The sequence below is a fragment of the Alosa pseudoharengus genome, unplaced genomic scaffold, assembly GCF_046254945.1.
Source record: "Alosa pseudoharengus isolate Yale_2024_CS ecotype anadromous, Long Island Sound unplaced genomic scaffold, YU_APseudo_1.1 YU_APseudo_1.1_scf_2, whole genome shotgun sequence".
NCBI classification, from domain to species: Eukaryota; Metazoa; Chordata; class Actinopteri; order Clupeiformes; family Clupeidae; genus Alosa; species Alosa pseudoharengus.
The window spans coordinates 54,621,718-54,633,554 of NW_027468663.1; the positions used below are offsets into that span (position 1 = coordinate 54,621,718).

The 11,837-nt window shown below is 40.7% G+C and overlaps 1 protein-coding gene and 1 long non-coding RNA gene across 4 annotated transcripts in view; both read right to left on the reverse strand.

The window, feature by feature from the left end:
- LOC143134846 (uncharacterized) overlaps positions 1–986 on the reverse strand; it is a 5,786-nt gene extending 4,800 nt beyond the window's left edge. Inside the window, exon 1 of one of the 3 annotated variants that reach the window (XR_012988717.1) lies at positions 253–986. This is a non-coding gene — a long non-coding RNA (uncharacterized LOC143134846). The remainder of the gene's footprint in view (positions 1–252) is intronic. The other 2 variants (XR_012988718.1, XR_012988719.1) reach the window with 2 other exon arrangements.
- A 5,524-nt stretch (positions 987–6,510) lies between these two features.
- On the reverse strand, positions 6,511–8,491 carry LOC143134845 (cystein proteinase inhibitor protein salarin-like). The gene is made up of 4 exons (XM_076295533.1): positions 8,383–8,491; positions 8,171–8,277; positions 6,815–6,957; positions 6,511–6,677 (listed from the first exon to the last, which is right to left on the reverse strand). The coding sequence occupies exons 2-4, from the start codon at positions 8,274–8,276 to the stop codon at positions 6,615–6,617; spliced, it is 312 nt and encodes a 103-aa protein (XP_076151648.1). The 5' UTR covers position 8,277; positions 8,383–8,491; the 3' UTR covers positions 6,511–6,614.
- Positions 8,492–11,837: the final 3,346 nt, after the last annotated feature.

The window sequence follows — 11,837 nt, forward strand, 5'->3', positions numbered from 1 at the left end:
AAAATTAGGTAAACATTCAAATACAAAATGTAACTCCATTATTTACAGTTCATATGCAGGAAAATACAGTAGTCTACCTGGGACGTTGCACTTACTACTGCACTTTACTACAGAAATGCAATATTATGGACAGAGAAATGTAATTGTACTGGCTACACGAAGACCCTAAAATAATATGAAACTGGCCTGCAGCTGTACGTAATACTGTTAACCAATGCAAGGAATTTTAACATCTTTTATTGAAACACTCACACATATCACTGACATGTTCCTCCAAAGCACCTTCTGTCTTGGTTCAAGTCGCAAACAAGGTCTTTTTGATAGGGTGCAGTGGCGAACTTGTTCTAAACTTAATGGCTTCGCCACCATAGCTTAATATATTTTCACTAAACTAACACGCGGAGCAGGCGGAACAAATATTTCTGGCAGGCGGACCGGAAGACTAGAGCAAAAGAGAGAACTTGTGTACCGAAGATGTACTTTCATTGGCTAACCGCCTAGCGTTAACCTCCCGACGCACCGCCGCGCCGCCTTCCCGAGATGCATAGCGGACGCGTTAACTACGCATTGCGCTCTCCATAGGAAATCAATGGGCTATGTGCTGCGCGGTGGCCTTTGCCGCGAATGCGTACCCAATGCGTCATGTTAAACGCCTGTGTGGGTTGCATTGTCCCTCTCGCACGATACAGGTGTACAGCAACTCCTCTAAGCTGGCATTAGATGGGCATGTCACATATTATTGACTTTTTTGGTTAGGCTTACCAAGCGCACATTTATATTTGAATTAAGATTATGGATCATTTAAAATAAAAGCAAATTGCCCGCACTGTTACTGAAAGCGTCCGATATGTCGCTCTTAGAAAGGCCAAATCCGAATGCGTCCTGTGAAACGCATATGTGGGTTTTATTGAAGAAAGCCATGAGCGTCTCTCTCGCACGGTAAAGGTGTTGGAAACGGCCAATATACTCCTCTATGCGGGCAATAGATGGCACGGGCATGTCACCTGTTATTGTGGGTTTTTTTTTGTTAGACCTACCAAGCACACGTCCATGTTTAAATTAAGGTTAGGCTATTGGATAATTTAAAACAAAACCAAATTGTCCGCACTGTTGCTGAAAGCGTTGGATATGTCGCCCTTGTATTGCAATTTGGCCACATCCAAAAGCGTCCTGTGAAACGCCCGTGGGTTGCATTGAAGAAAGCCATGAGCGTCTCTCTCGCACGATGAGGGTTTTGAAAATGACCAATCAAATCCTCTATGCAGGCAATAGATGGCATGGGCATGTCACATATTATTGTGTCTTTTGGCCAAGCCTAACAAGCACACATTCATGTTTAAATTAAGGTTACTGGATCATTTGAAACAAAAGCAAATTGTCCGCGCTTTTACTGAAAGCGTAAGATATGTCGCCCTTGGATTGAAGGCCAAATCCGAAAGCGTCCTGTGAAACGTGGGTTGGATTGGAGAAAGCCATCTCTCTCTCGCACGGTAAAGGTATTGAAAACGGCCAATATACTCTATGCGGGCAATAGATGGCACGGAATTTCACCTGTTATTGTGGGTTTTTTTTGTTAGACCTACCAAGCACACGTCCAGGTTTAAATTAAGGTTAGGCTACTGGATAATTTAAAACAAAACCAAATTGTCCGCACTGTTGCTGAAAGCGTCGGATATGTCGCCCTTGTATTGCAATTTGGCCAAATCCGAATGCGTCCTGTGAAACGCCCGTGGGTTGCATTGGAGAAAGCCATGAGCGTCTCTCTCGCACAATAAAGGTGTTAAAACGGCCAATAAACTCCTATATCAAAAACGATTAATGACCTCCTGTTTTAACCAATCATCATGGAGGAAACATAACTCGTTGTTGCTCAAACCCTACGTCTGTGCAGTCCTTCAACATTGTGGTGAATTAATGACGAGTGAAGCCCAGAGCGTCTAATAACATCGCGGGTGGTTTTACGCTGAAGTTGGTTGAAAGCCATGAGCGTGCACCTACACGCGAAAGGGTGCTATATGCGTGGATTGAAAACGCCGAAGGACGTGACAAAACGGCCTTATATGACGCCCTGAGATGAGAACGGGTTGTCCAGGCAGTGCTGCCACCGTCGACTTTAAGGCACCTAATCCTAACCCTAACCTTGACATGTCTAACCCTAGCGCCTTCCAGGCAGTGCTGCCTTGATGACAAAATTGGGGGCTTAAAGCACCAAGAAACGCAAACTGCACCGCGTAGTGGAAAACCTGCAAAAGTGTGTATCTTGCTCAAAATGCTTAGTTTATGCCTCAAAAGCAAATATTGGCAACACTTTATAATAACTACACACTTATTTATTAAGCCTTTGTTACTTATTAGTTAATGGTTTGTTCATCATTAGTAATTTCTTGTTCATACATAATTTATCATCAGTAAAGCATTTGTTCACACAATTATAAATGGTTTGTTCATAGTAAATAAGCCTATCCAAAAAACATGTTTGTAAGTACATGATTTATACTTAATAAGTAATGAAACAACCACTTATAATGAAATCATTTTCTTATTATAAACCAGTTGCAAACTATTACAAAATGCTTTGTTCATCATTTGTAAAGCATTGTTCCTATGTTAATTCTCATAAATAAAGTATTTTTACACAGAGTTATAAATGGTTTGTTCATAGTAAATAAGTCTATATCTAAAATATGTTTATGACTTATTGTTAATACTTAATAAATTATGCAATATACACATTCACTAATGATTAGTTAGGGTGAAGATACATATTTTATAAACCACTTCCTAATACTATAATTCATGATTAACTCAGGGGTTACAAGTGGTTAGTTAATTATATTTTGTGAGCTTATCTAAAGTGAGGACTTTCTATGCCTTGCAACACATTTTCAAATGAGTTGTAAAGATTACATTCACATTCATTCATTTAGCAGACAAGCGACGTACACATATCAATTAAATTGAAGGCCATTGACATAACAGTGAAAGCCGGGAATCGAACCCCCAATTTTTCAAGCTACTACATGCTAGTCCAGCTCCTTATCCACTACACTTGGGCAGCCGTGGCCCACTGGTTAGCACTCTGGACTTGTAACCGGTTCGAGCCCCGACCAGTTGGCCGCGGCTGAAGTGCCCTTGAGCAAGGCACCTAACCCCTCACTGCTCCCCGAGCGCCGCCGTTGTAGCAGGCAGCTCACTGCGCCGGGATTAGTGTGTGCTTCACCTCACTGTGTGTTCACTGTGTGCTGTTTGTGTTTCACTAATTCACCGATTGGGTTAAATGCAGAGACCAAATTTCCCTCACGGGATCAAAAAAGTATATATACTATACTTATACTTATACTACACTACCTTGGCCCAGATAGAAACCCCTACAACTATGCAAGAGTTTCTGTTTTCTTCTACTACACACTGTTATTAAACATCTGTAAACTATTATTAAATGCTGTATTCTTCATTTGTAAAGCATTATTCCTACATTAATTCTCATCTGTAAATCATGTTTACACACAGTTAAAAATGGTTTGTTCATAGTAAACAGGCATATCTATATTATATTTTTAAATTGACTGTTGTAATACCTCTGGGCAGAGGTAGTGTAGTGGATAGGGAGCCGGGTTAACATGCAGTAACCCATAAAGTTGGGGGTTCAAACCCCGTCGTCCACCAATGTGGCCTTTAATTTCATTGACATGTGTAAGTCGCTTTGGGTGAAAGTATCGGCTAAATTAATAAATGCAAATGTAAACTTTATAACTCATTTGTAAGTTAATTATTAATTATAGTATTAGGAAGTGGTTTATAAAATATGTATCCTCACCCTAACTAATCATTAGTGCATGTGTATGTAACAACTGTTAAATAATGGAAATAATCAAAAACATATTATTGCATCATTTATTAAGTATTAACAATAATGTATAATTTAACATTTAAGATATAGGCTTATTTACTATGAACAAACTGTTTATAACTGTGTGAACAAATGCTTTACTGATGATAAATTAGAAATTACTAATGAGGAACAAACCATTAACTAATAAGTAACAAAGGCTTAATAAATGATGAATTGTGTGTAGTTATAAAGTGTTACCGTGCAAGGCAGCACTTTTTATTTCAAAACTACAAAGTTACACATTATTGTGTGTCTTTTCTTTACACATAGTCTGGCCCATCCTGGCCCAAGAACACAGAGTAATACTGAAAAACATTAATTTACAGACAGCTTAAGTGGGATCCACCCTATTTACCAGATAATCCATTTTTGTGGAGAGAGCCTGTCCTACCATGGAGGTGTCCCTGTTGGTCCCATCAGTCTACGCGGATGTGCCTGCCACAGGTTCAGGTTCGCTGGAAAAGGCCAGCCCATCATTGGCCGCTGTTGTTTCAAGTCTTTCGGAAGGACCAGTGAGGGACGTCGTTAGGCCTATTTCCCCCCAATATGTTCAAAAGCCCCCCCTACAAAAATATTGTATTTTCTTTTTTTTTTTCGGTTAAGGAAATCGTAAACATGCCTGCACTTAACATAATAAACCAGACTATGAGTTGAAATAAATACTAATACTAATACAATGAGAAGTTGTCTTTAATTTGGATATTGTTTTCGAGAGCGCTGAAGGGAGGGGCTAGGGGTGAGGGGTCACGTTAACGTTACATTTTCTGAAGGGTCGGGTTGGGTCGGGAAACTTGGCACTCGGCGTAAGAAATAAGAGAGAAATTGACAAAAGAGATGACAGATCACAGAGTGAAATTTGACCAGATGTAGGCTATACCAAGGTACCTGAGGAGTGTGAGGGAGAAGCAGAGCACGATGAGTGGCAGAGCAGCTGATGCTGACGGAGCCTGTGAAGTCAGTCAAGATCTACTAGAAGAGACTTTCTAACAAGGAGACACAGCACTCAAAAAATCCTCCATTGAAATGCATGGGGTTACTTTGTAATGCGTTGTCTACACATATCCCACCCCTTCCTCGGCAAAATGTCGACATGTGAATACATTGAGCCAATCATGTGGTGTGATGTGAATACATTGAGCCAATCATATGGTGTGTTGTGAAGACATCGTGCCAATCATGTGCTGTGAACTCGCCGCTGGAGCAAGATTGGTGTCGTGAAGCCTTGCGCACGTAGCCTGGAAAATCCAGACCCTGGTAATCTAGAATGATTAAGGGTCTGGCCATGAACAATGTAATGGCCCAACTCGAGGGGCGGCAACAAGCATGCATTTAAAAATCTCACTGCACGCATAATGCACGCATGGATAACACTAGACCATGTTTACTCTGAATGATTTCGGACTTTGACGCAATCGGATAACACTACGACCAATGTGTACTGTCCTCCAACGTTGCAGCGCTGTCTTCATCAGTTTAGCTGGTTCCCCAGGATATCAGGGTAAAAGTAACGTGCATCATTGCTCATTGCCAGAGTGTCTCGAGAGAGAATTCCATTGTGCTCTCGCGAGAACTCTGGATTTCCAGGGTATTGCGCACACGCATTTCTGCTGAATAGGATGCCCGATGAGTTCCCAAAAAGCGTTGCAATATGGCCGTCGAGTGGAGGGACTTGCCTAAAAGGACTTTGCTACTAGGCATACAGGTCAAGTCTACTTGTGTCCATGAACTAACAACCAGCCAAAACTACTTTATTATTTCATTAATTATGCCTAACTTAATGGGGAAATCTGGTGTAAAATGTGTTTTGCTTATGCTTAGCATGGTAACAAGTTTGAACGTTCTGGCCGATGTTTCCAAAAAGCTGTCAGTAGTGCTGCTGTCGGCTTAAATAGAAATCCATTTAACAAGTCTCAAAGTAGCCCGACGCTTCTTTGGTAGTACAATAAGGGCCCTTACATATAAATAGAGGCATTGATAACTTTGTAAGTGTAAAGATAGTTTATTAAAAAGGACTGTTTCTTGTGTTTTGCGCGCCGAGACTTGTCACTAGTGTTCCTCTGTGTCTCTCGCCGGCGTGTGCGCGAGGGTGTTTGTGTGTGTGTGCGCGCGCGTGTTTCAGTCTCCCCCTTCCTGTGTCATGGAATGTGTCCGGGAGGGAATAATTATGTTTTTTTTTTTTTAAAAAAGGTCAAGGATTGATAAGGGGTGAAATTACAATAGGGGATTAATAAGAACGTTTTATACGTTTAGTAAGAGATGATGATAAATACATGTGAGTGAGATGTGTTGTAGTTTTGTGAAAGTGAAAGCATAGTGAGATATTTATTATTAATAGTTGTGGGTTTGTTATTTGTATAGTGGACACCACCTGCTGCCCAGTTCCTAGTCCTGGAAAGAGTTCATGCTAAGCATCCCTTTTTACACAGGAATTCCCCTCTAACTAGCTGGCTGCAGCCTTATAAATTCAATAAACATAATTTAGATGAATATTATGGATGTTGCCTTTAAATATACAATATATATTTTAAAGAGGACATCCTGAAGACTCAGGAGAGGGAAGCAGGAGGTCTTAGAGGCAGGTAAAGAAAAGAGGGTGAGACAGAAAACAGGCACTGATAGATGCTCTGCTATACTCTTTACTGTAATAAATGATGAATTAAAGAAGCACTTTAAAGATGTGATGAAAAAATGTTGGCGCACGCTATGCGCACGCATTGAGTCTCTAAATCCTAGAGGCGTCCGGACGCAGCATGTGGTTTGCATTCTTCATCATCTCCTCATCTGTCTGTAAAAGAGGAGTAGCACTGATTAGAAAAAATATATATCATATAAAAATGTATACAAAGTTATTTGTTTTAAGTTAAAAGTTAAAGTAAAAAAAAAGTTATTCTACAATTAATGGCATGTGGCATGTGTCCATACCAAGTCAGAGAACTGGTTCATGCCCATGTGGAAGGTCTCAGTTCCCTGATCAGCCCTGGTGTTGTGGGCCAGGACCACACTGCGGTGAGCGAGCCAAATGTCCTTACGCTTCGCCTCCTCCTCAGGGGTTTTGTAGACCTTACCTGTGGCCAGAGAAGAAACATTACAGTTTTTCTCAGTCGCTTTGGTGCTATTCTCACATCACTATTAACATTTGCACAGCAGTTAGTGCATTTCTCAAAACAATTAGTGCAAACTGCAAAACCTAGTGGATGACCTGCAAAAGCATGTCACTTGCTCAAAATGGATAGTCCATTCCTCAAAAGCACGTATTCATGTCAATGAAACTGTCAGTGTCATCAAAATGAGAAGTCTTGACACCATCGTTTATGAACAAGATAGTCAAATGGCTTTGTCATGTTTTCATTATGACAGTTCTCTCAGTGTTTTCCAATGCAAAAAAGGGCAGAACTCGGTGACACTACCTGAACATGCTCAAGACAGCACTATACAGTACTTGTACAGCCATTTGAAAACTACAGTAAAGTTACACATTGCTGTAGTTAGGGGAGTAAGTGAGTACAAGACACTGAATACGTACATTTTTACTGTATGCTCTTTGCAATTCTACAGCATTGTGACAGAATTTGATAACTAGTTCAACAATTTTGTATGTAATGACTCAAGCAATGAAATGAACACTATTAGTTTTATAGGGAACGACTATTCAGTATCCATAAGTATAGTTCATTTTGACTGACATGACATAAGCAAATGATAATGTTAAAAAACAGCAGAGAATTGTATGAAAGCAACTGATACATGTCCAAAAGCATTTGCAATTTGTTCAGAGGAAGGAAAATTTGCTACTATGATGTGCACAAATGACTAAATGTTGTGGAGGTTGAACTAATAGTTATGAGAATTTTCATTCTGATCTGCAAAAAGCACCAAAGCGACTGAGAAAAACTGTAACATTAACATTTGCCTATATGCATCATGCAATTTGTAAACATATATTTAGATCCAGGTATATATGCATCAAGTAATTTGTAAATTCTATATATGCATCATGCAATTTCTTAAACAAACATGGACACTGTGCAAATGCACAAGTCACTTGAAGCACACACCATGAATATACATTCACACGTTAATGACATTCAGTGTAAAATTAGCATGCTTAAATTATGATGATGACTCCTTGATAATATGTTAATGTATGTAATGAAATAACATGTATGCAGTGTAGGGTAAATATTTAAAAGATTTAGATAAGTGAACTTGCTCTAAAATGTTCACATAATGTCAACATTTAAATCAGCAGGCTACAAGATGACTCCCTTGCGTCCTCACCAAACTGGAGTTTCCATGCTTGGAACTCCTGCTCCACATCACCCTTTGGCAGGCTGGCACAGCTCACCACTGCCAGAGACGCAGCTGCGATGATCAACCACTTCATGCTGACACAGAACAATGACAAAAATAACATCAGTGTACTTTCCTGGGTTTTACTCAAACCAGCTATATGCCCTTGTGTGTGTGTGTGTGTGAGTGTGTGTGTGTACCTGCTTCCTTGTGCCTTCAAACCAAGTGCGTTTGTTCTGCTCTGTGTCAAAATGTCCTTAATATTCTTCCGTCTTCTCTTCAAATCTCCGCGCGTGTGGGGCTTATATACGCTCTGCCTACGCTACGGTGAGAAGACGATTTGTTCATTTCGTGCAACCCTGCCCCCACACCACCAACCAAGGCACCTTCATAGCAGCACAAGCCCCGTGCCCAAGGTTAACACAGAATAGAGATCAAGTGCAAAATCATGTCGGGTTGTTGTTTGCAACATCAGGAAGATCATATCTTATCTGACACAGGATGCCATGCAACTTCTTGTACAGGCCATGCATGGTCATTTCCCAACTGAACTATTGCAATTCTTTGTTAGCTGGTTTGCAGTCATTGCAGTTAATTCAGAAATGCTGCAGCTCGCCTGGCATTTAATCAGCCAAAGAGGACACATTTCACTCATTTCTTAGTTACCCTGCTTGGGCTTCCTATAGAGGACACATTTCACTCTGCTCAATTCAATTAAGATCCCTCACTCTGGCTATTTCAATTCCATGATCATCCCCAGTTGCCCACTGCGGTCCTCTGATCTGTTGTGAAGGTCAAATTCAAGACTTTCTCCCTCAGTGGTTCCTGGTTGGTGGAATGAGTTGCCTCCAGCATTCTGAATTCCTGCAACAGTTTAGGATCTTAGAGGGGTCTAAAGACTTATCTGTTACCATCTTTTTACCGTTTACTGCTCATTTTAAGTAATGTAAAGTACTCATTCAGTAAGTCGCTTTGGACAAAAGTGTCTGCCAAATTCCATAACCGTGTTTTCTGTTGAACCTTGGGGCGTAGCAAGCGTGGGGGATGTGGGTGTTATAACGTGCACACTTTTCCTGGAACACGATTCTATCCCCCACACTTTTTGTCAGATTAAAACGAAAGTAAAATATGCAAATAAACGCTCACGTAAAGAGTTGGAACCGTATGTCTAATAAGGGTGGGCTCTGATAACGCACACACAGAGAGACACAAATAGGTCTGTTGATTTAATTGAACGGTCATCCAGCCAATCACATCAAGTTAGCGTCATCCGAGCCGCTCTGATCAAATTCAAAGTGTGCGTCTTTCAAGGCTGCTTGAGTCTGCATTATAAAGTCTGCAGTGATCAGATTTGAGGTAGAATTGAAATGATAATTGTTACCACATTATTAGTAAACCAAAATTCACTGTCTGTCTGACAGTTTTTGTCACAATGTAGAAATGCGAGTTTAAGTGAAAGCGGGGGTGCGCGCACCAAGGCCCTTGGCAAGATGGAGGTGGGGTTGTATAAAATTAATTTTACATGTGAAATCTATGAACTAATCATGTTTTGGTACTTGTTGTCTAGCAGATACCAGTGAGAATTGAGTGTGGATAATGCAATTTAGTGAGACAGTTATAATCATATAGGCCTTTCAGCGTGATTTCTTTTTGTGGAAAAAATGTGCTGGACTGGGCGGCGGTCATATTTTGTACCGCTCTGCGGTACATCTAGTTCTCTGTCTATGATCTGCAGCTTTTCTCAAACTATGGGCCTCCTCAACAATTAGCTTACTGGTCCACGTAGCCGCGAAATTAAGTTATGCCTGGTGCTTCACGTCTGATAATTTGCAGCAAGATTGGTATGGAACAGCGGACTGAAAGAAAGACAGGCTAAAAGTTTCCCCAATCAGAAATAGCCTTCTTATTCATTTGGTGTCATCAACTATATAGACATATCCCAGCCAGGCCAGCACACGTCTCCAAGACGCTTGGAAAAGATCTGAACAGCTTACATCGCGTTCCATTTAGAACATCTTATTTGATCTTATTGATCTTACAAACGTCGGCGGCATTTCACTGTGTCGTTCTACATCTACTGGAAATCTCAATGTCTTAAATACGATCGCGTTCCATTTAGAACATCTTATTTTGATTTTACAAACAGCGGCGTCAAGACACATTTGAGTTCTACATCTGAGAGGATTTCCAGCATGTAGAACTCAAAGAACGCTTATGAGCGCTCATGCAATGTGTGCGTCCCTGCAGCAAGTGAAAGGTAACGTGGGCTACAACACTAGTTTAAACAACAACGTGGCTTCCTGTAACTATTATTGAAAACAGCATAGAAACTGCTAATCATAATCTTTAAACTGACATTAATTAAGCTGGCTATATGCAACACAATTTATTTATATTCCCTCTGCGTATGTTTGGGTAGACTTAAAACGTTTTTGAATTTGAGCTTACAGTTCTGTCATTATTCTGTGTCCTTTACATTTATACATAGGTATTATATTAATAGTCCAGTGATACCTCGAAATTATGCTGTTGTCTGTTAGGCAATTTATTGTAGCCTGCTAACCATATGCACAAAACATAATTTCTGAAATTATTTCTTCATTTATAACATGAGATATGTCTCCATGTAGGGTAGTGTCAAATAGTGAAGAGATAGCAGGTAGATCATGTAGGCCTACGTGTCACATGAGCCACACAAATGAGGGGCGCTGCTTCTGTCCCTCCCAAACTGCATTAAAATGGTGTATTTATTTAGCAATCTGAATTTCAAAAAAGTTTCGGGGGAGAAACTCCCGGACCCCTGCCAATATAGTCCGCACCCCTCTCAGAAAATACTTACAACGTCCCTGTAGGGAGTTATTTATAATTTGGCCGGATTGTTTCACTTCCCTATCCCACAACCCCCACACTTTTAAAAAGCTTGATACACCTCTGCTTGGGAGGTTTGAGCCAGTGCATGAAATCTTGCATGTGCAGGCAATACAGAAAAGTTCATACAACATTTCAGCAGAGGCGGACATTGTTCGGTGTGATATTGACCTAAAGTGTGTTGAAACATGATTTACGAGGCTCAAAGTAGCTCCACACTCCAGACTTCCGAGGGCCCTGATATATAAAACAATACATTGAGAACTTTGAAAAAGCACTGGTACTTTATTAACAAGACGATTTATACAGACAGTACCTGCTTCAGGAATTTAGTCACGATAAGTCGAGCGACGAGTACAAATGAACAGGTATGATAAGGGATCAGATTCCAAAAATAATTCCGTGGAAATGCATGGATTCCAGTTGCTGCTACTGGAAGCAACTGGAATCCATGCATTTCCATGGAATTACAACATTCCATTAGTCCAACTATTCTAATGGGCTGCACAGTGTAAAGGTCTTGCAAGCAGGGGAGAGAGGTACCAGTAATTCTCCCTGTTGTGTGATAGTGAGAGGCCGCTGCATTATCGAGCTGCGGCCTCCTTCGGCCGTCAGCCTTAGACAATGGATACTGTTATTTGTCCTCCATTTCTCCACTACTCTACATATGCACGCTGTTTAAATATCAATTGCACTCGGCAAAAGCACCAATAAGCTCACAAACAGCTGGTCTTGCTGACTGACTGTCCGAAGAGATGGAAAAGGCAACTGTTTCTCAACATTGTTG

Bases quoted from the DNA above. Each gene is read 5' to 3' on its own strand.
- LOC143134845 (XM_076295533.1), bottom strand. From the start codon at position 8,276: ATGAAGTGGTTGATCATCGCAGCTGCGTCTCTGGCAGTGGTGAGCTGT. The intron at 6,958-8,170 runs GTGAGGACGCAA...CTCTGGCCACAG, and splicing joins AGCATGGAAACTCCAGTTTG to GTAAGGTCTACAAAACCCCT. The intron at 6,678-6,814 runs GTATGGACACAT...CCTCTTTTACAG, and splicing joins TGAACCAGTTCTCTGACTTG to ACAGATGAGGAGATGATGAA.